At 39.0% G+C, this 14,953-nt stretch overlaps 1 protein-coding gene across 2 annotated transcripts in view; it reads left to right on the top strand.

The window, feature by feature from the left end:
• TMEM38B (transmembrane protein 38B) overlaps positions 1 to 14,953 on the top strand; it is a 68,177-nt gene that overhangs the window by 38,294 nt on the left and 14,930 nt on the right. For both annotated transcript variants that reach the window (XM_032164799.2, XM_058444926.1), the window contains exon 5: positions 2,608 to 2,725. In XM_032164799.2, coding sequence (XP_032020690.1) covers positions 2,608 to 2,725 — 118 coding nt within the window. The remainder of the gene's footprint in view (positions 1 to 2,607; positions 2,726 to 14,953) is intronic.

Here is a 14,953-nt window from a genome sequence, read left to right on the forward strand (position 1 = left end):
ATTCTGGATATGAGCCCTTTGTCAGATGAGTAGATTGCAAAAATTTTCTCCCATTCTGTAGGTTGCCTGTTCACTCTGATGGTAGTTTCTTTTGCTGTGCAGAAGCTCTTTAGTTTAATTAGATCCCATTTGTCAATTTTGGCTTTTGTTGCCATTGCTTTTGGTGTTTTAGACATGAAGTCCTTGCCCATGCCTATGTCCTGAATGGTATTGCCTAGGTTTTCTTCTAGGGTTTTTATGGTTTTAAGTCTAACATGTAAGTCTTTAATCCATCTTGAATTAATTTTTGTATAAGGTGTAAGGAAGGGATCCAGTTTCAGCTTTCTCCATATGGCTAGCCAGTTTTCCCAGCACCATTTATTAAATAGGGAATCCTTTCTCCATTTCTTGTTTTTGTCAGGTTTGTCAAAGATCAGATGGTTGTAGCTGTGTAGTGTTATCTCTAAGGTCTCTGTTCTGTTCCATTGGTCTACATCTCTGTTTTGGTACCAGTACCATGCTGTTTTGGTTACTGTAGCCTTGTAGTATAGTTTGAAGTCAGGTAGCGTGATGCCTCCAACTTTGTTCTTTTTGCTTAGGATTGTCTTGGCTATGCAGGTTCTTTTTTGGTTCCATATAAACTTTAAAGTAGTTTTTTCCAATTCTGTGAAGAAAGTCAGTGGTAGCTTGATGGGGATGTCATTGACTCTATAAATTACCTTGGGCAGTGTGGCCATTTTCACAATATTGATTCTTCCTATCCATGAGCAAGGAATGTTCTTCCATTTGTTTGTGTCCTCTTTTATTTCATTGAGCAGTGGTTTGTAGTTCTCCTTGAAGAGGTCCTTCACATCCCTTGTAAGTTGGATTCCTAGGTATTTTATTCTGTTTGTAGTAATTGTGAATGGTAGTTCACTCATGATTTGGCTCTCTGTCTCTTCTTGGTGTACAGGAATGCTTGTGATTTTTGCACATTGATTTTGTATCCTGAAAATTTGCTGAAGTTGCTTATCAGTTTAAGGAGATTTTAGGCTGAGACTATGGGGTTTTCTAAATATACAATCATGTCATCTGCAAACGGAGACAATTTGAATTCCTCCCTTACTATTTGAATACGCTTTATTTCTTTCTCCTGCCTGATTGCCCAGGCCAGATCTTCCAACCCTGTGTTGAATAGGAGTGGTGAGAGGGCATCCCTGTCTTGTGCCAGTTTTCAAAGGGAATGCTTCTAGTTTTTGCCCATTCAGTATGATATTGGCTGTGGGTTTGTCATAGATAGCTCTTATTATTTTGAGATACGTCCCATCAGTACCTAATTTATTGAAAGTAATTAGCATGAAGGACTGTTGAATTTTGTCAAAGGCCTTTTCTGCATCTATTGAGATAATCATGTGGTTTTTGTCATTGGTTCTGTTTATATGCTGGATTACATTTATTGATTTACGTATGTGGAACCAGCCTTGCATCCCAGGGATGAAGCCCACTTGATCATGGTGGATAAGCTTTTTGATGTGCTGCTGGATTTGGTTTGCCAGTATTTTATTGAGAATTTTTGCATCGATGTTCATCAAAGATATTGGTCTAAAATTCTCTTTTTTTGTCGTGTCTCTGCCAGGCTTTGGTATCAGGATGATGCTGGCCTCATAAAATGAGTTAGGGAGGATTCCCTCTTTTTCTATTGATTGGAATAGTTTCAGAAGGAATGGTACCAGCTCCTCCTTGTACTTCTGGTAGAATTCGGCTGTGAATTCGTCTGGTCCTGGACTTTTTTTGGTTGGTAAGCTATTAATTATTGCCTCAATTTCAGAGCCTGTTATTGGTCTATTCAGAGATTCAACTTCTTCCTGGTTTAGTCCTGGGAGGGTGTATGTGTCTAGGAATTTATCCATTTCTTCTAGATTTTCTAGTTTATTTGCGTAGAGGTGTTTATGGTACTCTCTGATGGTAGTTTGTATTTCTGTGGGATCAGTGGTGATATCCTGTTTATCATTTTTTATTGCATCTATTTGATTCTTCTCTCTTGTCTTCTTTATTAGTCTTTCTAGTGGTCTATCAATTTTGTTGATGTTTTCAAAAAACCAGCTCCTGGATTCATTGATTTTTTGAAGGGTTTTTTTATGTCTCTATCTCCTTCAGTTCTGCTCTGATCTTAGTTATTTCTTGCCTTCTGCTAGCTTTTGAATGTGTTTGCTCTTGCTTCTCTAGTTCTTTTAATTGTGATGTTAGTGTGTCACTTTTAGATCTTTCCTGCTTTCTCTTGTGGGCATTTAGTGCTATAAATTTCCCTCTACATACTGCTTTAAATGTGTCCCAGAGATTCTGGTATATTGTTTCTTTGTTCTTGTTGGTTCCAAAGAACATCTTTATTTCTGCCTTCATTTTGTTATGTACCCAGTAGTCATTCAGGAGCAGGTTGTTCAGTTTCCATGTAGTTGAGCAGTTTTGAGTGAGTTTCTTAATCCTGTAACTCAGCATTTTCAACACTTTTTAAAGTGTTTTAACAAAACTCATTTTTGCATTACATCTATTAATAACCCATTAAGTTATTGTTTTGCAGAGCACTCTTTGAGAAAGATAGAGATATGTCATACTTATTACTTGCTGATTTAAAATGTGTTTTATTTTCAGCCCTGCCAAGGTAACCCTGCTGGGGTCAGTTATCTTCACATTCCAGCACACCCAGCATCTGGCAATATCAAAGCATAATCTTATGTTCCTTTATACCATCTTTATTGTGGCCACAAAGGTAAGAATTCAAAGTACCTATAATTATTACAAATCCTTTATAACTATTCCCCTTTGATACAATTCTGCATACTGGACAAGTAAGAGGAACATTTATTTATTGTTATTATCTAAGAGGAATAATTTGGGGAGCTTTACTCAGCACATCCATGACTTTCTAAAACTTAGCTTTTCTGTGATTTCTCATTTGCTTTATGCTAGGGCTATCAGGAAACAGTGGCAGATAGCCTAGTAGTATATTGGAGAAGAGAGGGTAGTGGAAATAGCCAAGGCTGATCAGAGACTGCAAAGATGATACTGTCTCATTTGTAAAATGAGGTACTTGAGATAGATACTCTCTGAATTTCCTTTAAGCTCTAAAATTTCAAATATTTTGTATTAGGACATATTTGTGGTCATTCTTTTCTATTACTATTGCCTGGGTGGAAGCTTTATTCCTTCGTGAAGATAGGTTAGAGACAGGCAGTCTTGAGTTCAAATTCCAGTTTTGCTGCCTAATCCCTGAATAGGCAAGCCACTTAATGTCTCTGAATCCTAATTTTCTCATCTTCATTGTACGATTATTGAGAGGATTGGAGAGGATGCATGTCTTTCTGTCACTGTATCTGACGTATCTTATGAATTTTATTTGCAGCTGTATCATGAGTCTAATTCTGACTATTGATAACCATGATTTTGTTCCCTATTCACAAGTAGACAATTTTGTAATAAGATTATTATTTAAGTCTAGAAAATTTTATAGCCACCTCTATTTTAGACTAGATATTTTTGGCTAAAAACTTATCTACAGGATTTTTAAAAGGAAAACAGGATAGATTATATAAATATGTGTCTTAGAATGAAGTCACTTTATGAATCATTTATTTTTATTTCAGTAGTCTCTGAATTGGAGATGGTCTGTGGCTGTAATTCAGGTGACAAATATTGGAGGCAAAATCTCTTCACATGTAATCTCTTCCAGTCCTCACATTTTGAGCCATATATTTTTTTTCTAACAGCTTTATTGAGATATATTTTCCATACTCTGTTAGTCTGTTCTCATGCTGCTACTAAAGACATACCTGATACTGGGTAATTTATAAAGAAAAAGAAGTTTAAGGGACTCACATTTCCACATGGCTGGGGAGGCCTCACAATCATGGTGGAAGGCGGAGGAGGAGCAAAGGCACATCTTACATGGTGGCAGGCAAGAGAGCTTGTGCAGGGGAACTCCCATTTATAAAACCATCAGATTTTGTGAGACTTACTATCCCAAGAACAGCACAGGAAAGACCCTCATGATTCAGTTACCTTCATCTGGCCCTGCCCTTGTACAATTCAAGGTGAGGTTTGAGAGTGGAGATATGAGTGATATATGGTTTGAGCCAAACCATATCACACATCATACAATTCACTTAGTGTATAATTGCATAGTTTTTTAGTATATTCATGGAATTGTGCAATTATCACTACAAATCAGTATTAGAACATTTTTATCACTCCAAAAAGAAACATTGTATTCTTTGGAAGTCATTTCACATTTTCCCCAATACTTCCAGCTGTAGGCCGTTTTATTTATCCACTCATCAGTTGATGGACATTTTGATTGTCTCACTTTTTGGCTAATATGAATAATGAGCTGTGAACATTCATGTAAAAATTTTTGTGTGGACATGTGATTCATTTCTCTTGAGTATATCATCTGTGAATAGAATTTTTAGGCCATATGTTAATTCTGTTTATCCTTTTGAGGAACTGATAGATTGTTTTCCAAAGCGGCTCTATCTTTTTATATTCCCACCAGCAATGTATGAGATTTCCAATTTCACCACACCACTACTAGCGCATATTATTGTCTTTGTTATTATAGCCACCCTAGTGGGTGTGAAGTGGCATCTCATTGTGGTTTTGATGTACATCTGAGTATCTTTTTTGTGCTTGTTAGGTATTTGTATATCTTCTTTGGAAAAATATCTAGTCAGATCATTTGCCCATTTTCAATTTATATTTTGTTTTAATGTTGAGTTGTAAGATTCTTTTCGTATTTTGGATACTAGAATCTTATCAGACTTAATGATTTGCAGATATTTCTTCCATTCTGTAAGTTTTTTTTTTCACTGATAGTGCCCTTAGAAGCACCAACTGGTAAAATTTTGATGAAGGCTGGGCACAGTGGCTCATGCCTGTAATCCCAGCACTTTGGGAGGCTGAGGTCAGCAGATCACCTGAGGTCAGGAGTTTGAGACCAGACTAGCCAACATGGTGAAACCCCATCTCTACTAAAAATATAAAAATTAGTTGTGTGCGCCTGTAATCCCAGCTACTCAGGAGGCTGAGGCAGTAGAATCACTTGAACCAGGGAGGCAGAAGCTGCAGTGAGACGAGATTGCGCCACTGTACTTGAGCCTGGGCAACAGAGAAAGACTGTCTCAAAAAAAAAAAAAAAACCACACAAAAAAACACATTTTTTTATGAGTCCAATTTACCTATTTTCTCTTTTATTATGTATTCTTTGTGTGTCATAGCTAAGAAACCATTGCCAAATCTAAGGTTATGAAGATTTACCTCTATATTTTCTTCAAGAGTTTCATAGTTTTAGCTCTTGTATTTAGTTTTTATGATCTGTTTTAAGTTTTGTGTATGGTATGACGAACTGTCCAAGTTTTCTCATGTGGATATATAGTTGTCCGAGCACTATTTATTGTAAAAACAGTTCTTTTCCTTTATGAATTGCCTTTACAATCTTGTCAAAAATCAGTTGACTGTAAATTTGAGGGTTTATTTCTAGATTCTCAATTTTGTTCCATCCATATGTGTGCCCGTCCTTATGCTATTACCACTATGTCTTAATTGTTGTAGCATTGTAATTAGTTTTGAAATCAAGACGTGTGACTCTGGTAGGATCCAAGATGGCTGATTAGAAGCAGCTGTGGTCCGTGGCACTCATGGAGAGGAGTGAAAAGGGGCAAGTGAATTCAACACCTTCAACTGAAATATCCAGGTTCTTGCACTGGGACTGTCTAGACAGACAGCTCAACCCATGGAGAAGGAAGAAAAGTGGTGGGGTGGGGGACCATGGCCCACCTGGGAGCAGCATGGAGCCAAAGGAACCGCCACTGCCAGCCAAGGGAAGCAGTGAGTGATTATGCCATCTTGCCCAGGGAACCACGCTTCTCTCATGGACCTTTGCAACCTGTAGATCAGGAGATCCCCTTGTGAGCCCATGCCACCAGGGTCTTGGGTCCGATACACAGAGCTGTGTGGAGTTTTGGCAGAGCAGCTGCTCAGGCATACACAGAGACCCAGGAGTTTATATACTCTGGCCCTGGAGTCCTCAGCAAGTGAGGAAATCCATCTGTACATATTCCTAGGAAGAGGGCTGAATCCAGGGAACCAAGCAGCATTGTGCTGCAGGCCCCACTTCCATGGCGCCTCACAATTTAAGACCCACTGGCTTGGGTTGCAGCCTGCCAACAGCAATAGGCTGGAATCTGCCTGAGACAGGTCTTGAGTTCCTGCGGGGAGGGGTGGCTGGCATCTATGCAGTTTGGTAGACTCAGCCATTCCAGCCTGCCAGCTTTGGAGAATACAAATAGTCCAGATGAGGAAGGGTCCCCCACAATGCAGCACAGCTGCCTTGGCAGATCATGGCCAGACTGCTTCTTTAAGCAGGACCCTGATTCATTCCTCCTTACTGGGCAGGACCTTCCTGTGGGGCCTTTAGCCAATTCAAAAGGGTTCTATTGGGAAGTAGCTCTCAGGGGGAGGAGTGGCCGCCATTTTTGTGGTTTGGTAGACTCAGCCGCTGTAGTCTGCTGGCTTTGGAGAATACAAATGTTACAGGTGAGAAAGAGTTTCCCCACAATGCAGCACAGCTGCTTTAATAGATCATTACCAGACTGCTTTTTTAAGCTGGACCATTATCCATTCCTCTTCACTGGAGGGGACCTCCCTATGTGGACTTCATCCATTCCAGCCAGGGTTCTCCATCTCTCCCTGAGATGGAGCTCCCAGAGGGAGGGGCAGTCACCATCTCTGTGACTCAGTTGACTCATCCGTTCTAGGCTGCTGGCTTTGGAATGCCCAAATGGTTCAGACAAGGAAGGTCTCCCCCAGTGCAGCACACCTCTACCAAAAAGCAGCCAGACTGCTTTTTTAAGTGGGTCCCTGATTCTGTTCCTCCTGACTGGGTGAGACCTCCCAACAGGGATCGGTAACCACCTCCTACAGGTGTGTTCGGTCCGGCAGCAGGTCAGAACCCACCTGGGGCAGAGCTTCCAGAGGAAGGAGCTGGCTACCATCTTTGCTGTTTCATATCCTTGACTGATGATACCTTGAGGTTTGGGAAAAACCAAGGTAACTAGGGTCTGGAGTGGACCCTCAGCAAACCACAGCAACCCTATGGTAGACTGACCTGACTATTAAAAACAAACAGAAAACAACAACAACATAAACAAAAAAGACCCTACAAAAACCCCATTCAAAAGTCAGCAACTTCAAAGATCAAAGGTAGATAAACCCACAGAGATGAGAAAGAATGCAAAAATGGTGAAAACTCAAAAAGCCAGAGTGCCTCTTCTCCCCGAAATGATTGCAACATCTCTGCAGCAAGGGCATGGAACTAGGCTGAGGCTGAGATGCCTGATTTGACAAAAGTAGGCTTCAGAAGGTGAGTAATAATGAACTTCACTGAGCTAAAGGGGCATGTTCTAACCCAATGCAAAGAAGCTAAGAATCATGATAAAACAATAAAGGAGCTGATAGCTGGAGTAGCCAGTTTAGAGAGGAACAGAATTGACCTGATGGAACTGAAAAACACAACATGAGAACTTCACAATGCAATCACAAGTATCAACAGCAGAATACATGAAACAGAGGAAAGCAGCTCAGAGCTTGAAGACTATCTTTCTGAAATAAGACAGGCAGACAAAAATAGAGAAAAAATAATGAAAAAGAATGAACAAAATCTCTGAGAAATGGAGGATTATGTAAAGAGACAGAACCTATGATGGAGTACTTGAAAGAGACGAGGAGAATGGAACCAAGTTGGAAAACATACTTCGGGATATCATCCAGGAGAACTTCCCCCACCTAACAAGACAAGCCAACATTCAAGTTTAGGAAATCCAGGGAACCCAGTTAGATACTCCACGAGAAGGTCAACCCCAAGACACATAATCATCAGATTCTCCAAGGTCACAGTGAAAGAAAAAATGTTAAGGGCAGCCAGAGAGAAAGACCAGGTCACCATCAAAGGGAAACCCAGCAGACTAACAGTGGACCTCTCAGTGGAAACCCTACAAGCCAGAAGAGACTGGGGGGCCAATACTCAATATTCTTAAAGAAAAGAATTTCCAACCCAGAATTTCATATCCAGCCAAACTAAGCTTCATAATTGAAGGAGAAATAAGATCCTTTTCAGACAAGCAAATGCCAAGGGAATTCATCACCACCAGGCCTGCCTTGCAAGAGCTCCTGAAGGAAGCATTAAATATGGAAAGGAAAAACCATTACCAACCACTACAAAAACACACTGAAGCACAGACCCCTGACACTATGAAGCAACCATATAAACAAGTCTGCAAAATAACCAGCTAGCATCATGATGATAGGATCAAATTTACATAACAATACTAACCTTAAATATAAATGGGCTAGAGGCCCCAATTTAAAGACACAGAATGGCAGGCTGGATAAAGAGCCAAGACCCATCAGTATTCTGTCTTCAAGAGACCCATCTTCCATGCAAAGACACACATAGGCTCAAAATAAAGGGATGGAGGAAAATTTACCAAGCAAATGGAAAACAGAGAAAAGCAGGGTTGCAATCCTAGTTTCAGACAAAACAGACTTTAAAACTAATGAAGATTAAAAAAAAGACAAAGAAATGCATTACATAATGGTAAAGGATTCTAAATATATATGAACCCAATACAGGAGCACCCAGATTCATAAAGCAAGTTCTTAGAGATCTACAAAGAGACCTAGACTTCCACACAATAATAGTGGGAGACTTTAACACCCTACTGACAACATTAGATCATTGAGACAGAAAATTAACAGAGATATTCAGGACCTGACCTCAGCCCTAGATCAGGCAGAGCTGATAGATGTCTACGGAACTCTCCATTCAAAAGCAACAGAATGTACATTCTTCTCATTGCCACACAGCACTTAATATAAAACTGACCACATAGGCCGGGCGCGGTGGCTCACGCTTGTAATCCCAGCACTTTGGGAGGCCGAGGCGGGCGGATCACGAGGTCAGGAGATCAAGACCACGGTGAAACCCCGTCTCTACTAAAAATACAAAAAATTAGCCGGGTGTGGTGGCGGGCGCCTGTAGTCCCAGCTACTCGGAGAGGCTGAGGCAGGAGAATGGCGTGAACCCGGGAGGCGGAGCTTGCAGTGAGCCAAGATCGCGCCACTGCACTCCAGCCTGGGCGACAGAGCGAGACTCCGTCTCAAAAAAAAAAAAACTGACCACATAATTGGAAGTAAAACACTCAGCAAATGTAAAAGAACTGAAATAATGACAAACAGTCTCAGACCACAGCACAATCAAATTAGAACTCAAGTTTAATAAATGCACTCAAAACCAGACAACTACATGGAATTGAACAACCTGCTCCTGAATGACTCTTCAGTAAATAATGAAATTAAGGCAGAAATCAAGAAGTTCTTTGAAAATAATGAGAACAAAGAGACAGCATACCAGAATCTCTGGGATGCAGCTAAGGCAGTGTTAAGAGGGAAATTTATAGCACTAAATGCCCACATAAGAACCTAGAAAGATCTCAAGTTAACAACCTATTACTTCAACTGAAAGAACTAGAGAACCAAGAGGAAACCCCAAAGCTAGCAGAAGACAAGAAATAATCAAGATCAGAGTTGAACTGAAGGAGACAGAGACACAAAAAGCCCTTCAAAAAAATCAACAAATCCATGAGCTGGTTTTTGGAAAATGTTTATAAATAGACTGCTAGCTAGACTAATAAAGAAAAACAGAGAAGAATCAAATAAACACAATCAGAAATGATAACATTGACCCCACAGAAATACAAACAACCATCTATATAGAAAATACTATACTATTAACTATACTATAAGCAGAGAATACTAGAAACACCTCTATGCAAATAAACTAGAAAATCTAGAAGAAATGGGATGAGTTCCTGGACACATACACCCTCGCAAGACTGAACCAGGAAGAAGTTGAATCCCCAAATAGACCAGTAATAAATAGCCTACCAACTGAAAAAAAGCCCAGGACCAGATGGATTCACAGCTGAATTATACCAGAGGTACAAAGAATTGCTGGTACCATTCTACTGAATCTAGTCCAAAATATTGAAAAGGAGAGACTCCTCCCTAACACACACTGGGGCCTGTCAGGGGGAGGTGGAGGGAGGGAGAGCATCAGGAAAAATAGCTAATGGATGCTGGCCTTAATACCTGTGTGATGGGATGATCTGTGCAGCAGTCTACCATGGCACACATTTACCTGTGTAACAAACCTGCACATCCTGTACATGTACCCCGATCTTAAATAAAAGTTGAAGAATGAAGAAAAATAAATAATTAAAAAGAAGTATGACTCCTCTGAGTTTCTTGTTCTTTTTCGGAATTGTTTGAGTATTCTGGGTCACTAGCATTGCCATATGAACTTTAGGAACAACTTCACAATTTCTGCAAAGAAGCCAGCTCTTATTTTGATAGGGATTGCTTTAAATCTGTAAATTAATTTGAGAATAATTGCCATCTTAACAATAAGGTTTCCATTTCATCAACACAAGAGTTCTTTTGATTTAGTCGGGCCATCTTTGTTTTCAATATACGAGTCTTACACTTTTTTTGTTAAATTTATACCTAAGTATTTTGTTCTTTTTTGATTTTATACTAAATACAATTGTTTTAAAATTTCACTTCCAGGCTGTTTATTACAAGTATGTAGAAATACAATTGATATTTGTACATTGATTTTGTATCCTGCAACCTTGCTGAACTCATTTATTAGTTCTAATAGATGTTTTAAAAGGTAGATTCCTGGCTGAGCACGGTGGATCATGCCTGTAATCCTAGCACTTTGGGAGGCCAAGGTTGGCAGATCCCTAGAGGTCAAGAGTTTGAGACCAGTCTGGCCAACATGGTGAAATCCTGTCTACTAAAAATACAAAAACAGAGGTTTCAGTGAGCTGAGATCGCGCCGCTGCACTCTAGCCTGGGCAACAGAGCCAGACTCCATCTCAAAAAAAAATAAATAACAAAATAGAAGATAGATTCCTTAGGATTTTCTGTATGCAGGATCATGGCATCTGCAAATAGAGATAATTTTACTCTTTACTTTTCAATCTGCATGTCTTTAATTTTCTTGCCCAAGTTGTCCTGGCTAGAACCTTAAGTATAGTGTTGATAGAAATGGAGAGGATGAACATTCTTGTTTTTTTCTTGATCTTAGGGAGAAGACATTTGGTATTTCACTATTAAGTATAATGTTGGCTATGGGTTTTTCCTAGACACCTTTTAGCAGAGTAGGAAGTTAGTTCCCTTCTACTCCTAGTTTGCTGAATGGGTGGGAGCTGTATTATTTTTGAGTTTCTAACTTTAATCTTTAAAGAAAATGAATGTGTATTGTGGGTTTGGTAAGAATAAATAGCACTGGTATCTTACATTTTCTTGAGTTACAGCATCAATTTTTGTTCATAGCCTAATTTGTGGAATAAAAATGATAATTTTTCTTACAATTGTTACTGGATGTAAAGTTCTATATTTTAACACCCAAACTTAAACACCATACTGCAATGTAATAATAATAAAGATATTTAAATAAGAGCTATCTATGACAAACCCACAGCCAATATCATACTGAATGGGCAAAAACTGGAAGCATTCCATTTGAAAACTGGCATAAGACTGGGATGCCCTCTCTCACCACTGCTATTCAACATAGTGTTGGAAGTTCTGGCCAGGGCAATCAGGCAGGAGAAGGAAATAAAGGGTATTCAATTAGGAAAAGAGGAAGTCAAATTGTCCCTGTTTGCAGGTAACATGATTGTATATCTAGAAAACCCCATTGTCTCAGCCCAAAATCTCCTTAAGCTGATAAGAAACTTCAGCAAAGTCTCAGGATGCAAAATCAATGTACAAAAATCACAAGCATTCTTGTACACCAGTAACAGAGAGCCAAATAGTGAGTGAACTCCCTTTCACAATTGCTTCAAAGAGAATAAAATACCTAGGAATCCAACTTACAAGGGATGCGAAGGACCTCTTCAAGGAGAACTACAAACCACTGCTCAATGAAATAGAAGAGGATACAAACAAATGGAAGAACATTCCATGCTCATGGGTTGGAAGAATCAATATCGTGAAAATGGCCACACTGCCCAAGGTAATTTGTAGATTCAATGCCATCCCCATCAAGCTACCAATGACTTTCTTCACAGAATTGGAAAAAACTACTTTAAAGTTCATACGGAACCAAAAAAGAGCCTGCATCGCCAAGTCAATCCTAAGCCAAAAGAACAAAGCTGGAGGCATCACGCTACCTGACTTCAAACTATACTACAAGGCTGCAGTAATCAAAACAGCATGGTACTGGTACCACAACAGAGACATAGATCAATGGAACAGAACAGAGCCCTCAGAAATAATGCTGCATATCTACAACTATCTGACAAACCTGACAAAAAAAAGCAATGGGGAAAGGATTCCCTATTTAATAAATGGTGCTGGGAAAACTGGCTAGCCATATGGAGAAAGCTGAAACTGGATCCCTTCCTTACACCTTATACAAAAATTAATTCAAGATGGATTAAAGACTTACATGTTAGACTTAAAACCATAAAAACCCTAGAAGAAAACCTAGGCAATACCATTCAGGACATAGGCATGGGCAAGGACTTCATGTCTAAAACACCAAAAGCAATGGCAACAAAAGCCAAAATTGACAAATGGGATCTAATTAAACTAAAGAGCTTCTGCACAGCAAAAGAAACTACCATCAGAGTGAACAGGCAGCCTACAAAATGGGAGAAAATTTTCGCAACCTACTCATCTGACAAAGGGCTAATATCCAGAATCTACAATGAACTGCAAGAATTTTACAAGAAAAAAAACAACCCCATCAAAAAGTGGGCGAAGGACATGAACAGACACTTCTCAAAAGAAGAGATTTATGCAGCCAAAAAACACATGCAAAAATGCTCATCATCACTGGCCATCAGAGAAATGCAAATTAAAACCACAATGAGATACCATCTCAAACCAGTTAGAATGGCCATCATTAAAAAGTCAGGAAACAACAGGTGCTGGAGAGGATGTGGAGAAATAGGAACACTTTTACACTGTTGGTGGGACTGTCAACTAGTTCAACCATTGTGGAAGTCAGTGTGGCGATTCCTCAGGGATCTAGAACTAGAAATACCATTTGACCCATCCATCCCATTACTGGGTATATACCCAAAGGACTATAAATCATGCTGCTATAAAGGCACAAGCACATGTATGTTTATTGTGGCACTATTCACAATAACAAAGACTTAGAACCAACCCAAATGTCCAACAACGATAGACTGGATCATGAAAATGTGGCACATATACACCGTGGAATACTATGCAGCCATAAAAATGATGAGTTCATGTCCTTTGTAGGGACATGGATGAAACTGGAAACCATCATTCTCAGTAAACTATCACAAGGACAAAAAACCAAACACCGCATGTTCTCACTCATAGGTGGGAATTGAACAATGAGAACACATGGACACAGGAAAGGGAACATCACACTCTGGGGACTGTTGTGGGTTGGGGGGAGGGGGGAGGGACAGCATTAAGAGATATACCTAATGCTAAATGACAAGTTAATGGGTGCAGCACACCAACATGGCACATGGATACATATGTAACAAACCTGCACATTGTACACATGTACCCTAAAACTTAAAGTATAATAATAATAAAAAAAGATATTTAAAAATAGGAAAACATACAATGTTGAACTTCTCTTACAATATTTCTCAACATTTTCCTAATTATAAAGTATATCCACCAGTTTCTAAATAGAATATTCATTTTTAACTAATTCATTTGCCTAAATCCCATTTAGATTTTACTGATACTGATAATATATTTGATAATCTTAATCATAATTTTTTTTATCTTTTAAATTTTATTTCAATAGTTTTTGGGGAACAGGTGTTTTTTTGGTTACATGGATAAGTTCTTTAGTGGTGGTTTCCGAGTTTGGTACACCTGTCACCTGAGCAGTGTATACTGTACCCAATGTGTAGTCTTTTGTCCTTCATCTGTCTCCCACCCTTCCCCCCAAGTCTTCAAAGTTCATTGTATCATTCTTATGCCCTTGCATCCTCACAGCTTAGCTCCCACTTATAAGTGAGAACATATGATATTTGGTTTTTCATTTCTGAGTTACTTCACTTAAAATAATGGTCTTCAGCTCCATCCAGGTTGCTGCAAATGCCATTATTTTATTATTTTGTTCCTTTTTGTGGCTGATTAGTATTCCATGGTGTATACATACCACATTTTCTTTATCCACTTGTTGGTTCATGGGCATTTAGGCTGGTTCCATATTTTTGCAATTGCTAATTGGGCTATAAACATGAGTTTGCAAGTGTCTTTTTCATATAATGACTCCTTTTACTTTGTGGAGATACCCAGTTGTGGGATTACTGGATCAAATGGTAGTTCTACTTTTAGTTCTTTGAAGAATCTCCATACTGTTTTCCATAGTGATTGTACTAGTTTATATTCCCACCAGCAGTGTGAAAGTGTTCCCTTTTCACCACATCTACACCAATATTTTAAAAATATTTAAAAATAAAAATTATTTGAAAAAAGATTCAGAAGTGTGGGTTATCTGTTGGCTGCTCAATAAAAGGAGTACTTGTGAAATAGAGCTGTTGTGAAATAAAGCAGAAGGAATGGTAAAGAATGACTAAAACTGAAAAGAGGCTGTTGAGTTTCGAAATTAAGAGGTATTTGGTCACCTTAGTAAAAGCAATTTCAGTGGACTGGTAAGGGATAGAAAAATGATTGTAATCAATTGAGGTGAATAAAAAAGTGAAGATGAAGAGTATAAACTATTTTAAAGGGATTTGGAGGAGGTATAAACAGGAATAAAACTTGGGAGAGCAGTTTGGCAATATCTGACAAGGTTGAAGATCCACATATCTTGTGACCTGTTAACTCTATTTTTAGGTATAACCAACAGCAGTGTTTCCCAAGG

The sequence above is a fragment of the Hylobates moloch genome, unplaced genomic scaffold (genome assembly GCF_009828535.3).
Source record: "Hylobates moloch isolate HMO894 unplaced genomic scaffold, HMol_V3 SCAFFOLD_10, whole genome shotgun sequence".
Classification (NCBI taxonomy): Eukaryota; Metazoa; Chordata; class Mammalia; order Primates; family Hylobatidae; genus Hylobates; species Hylobates moloch.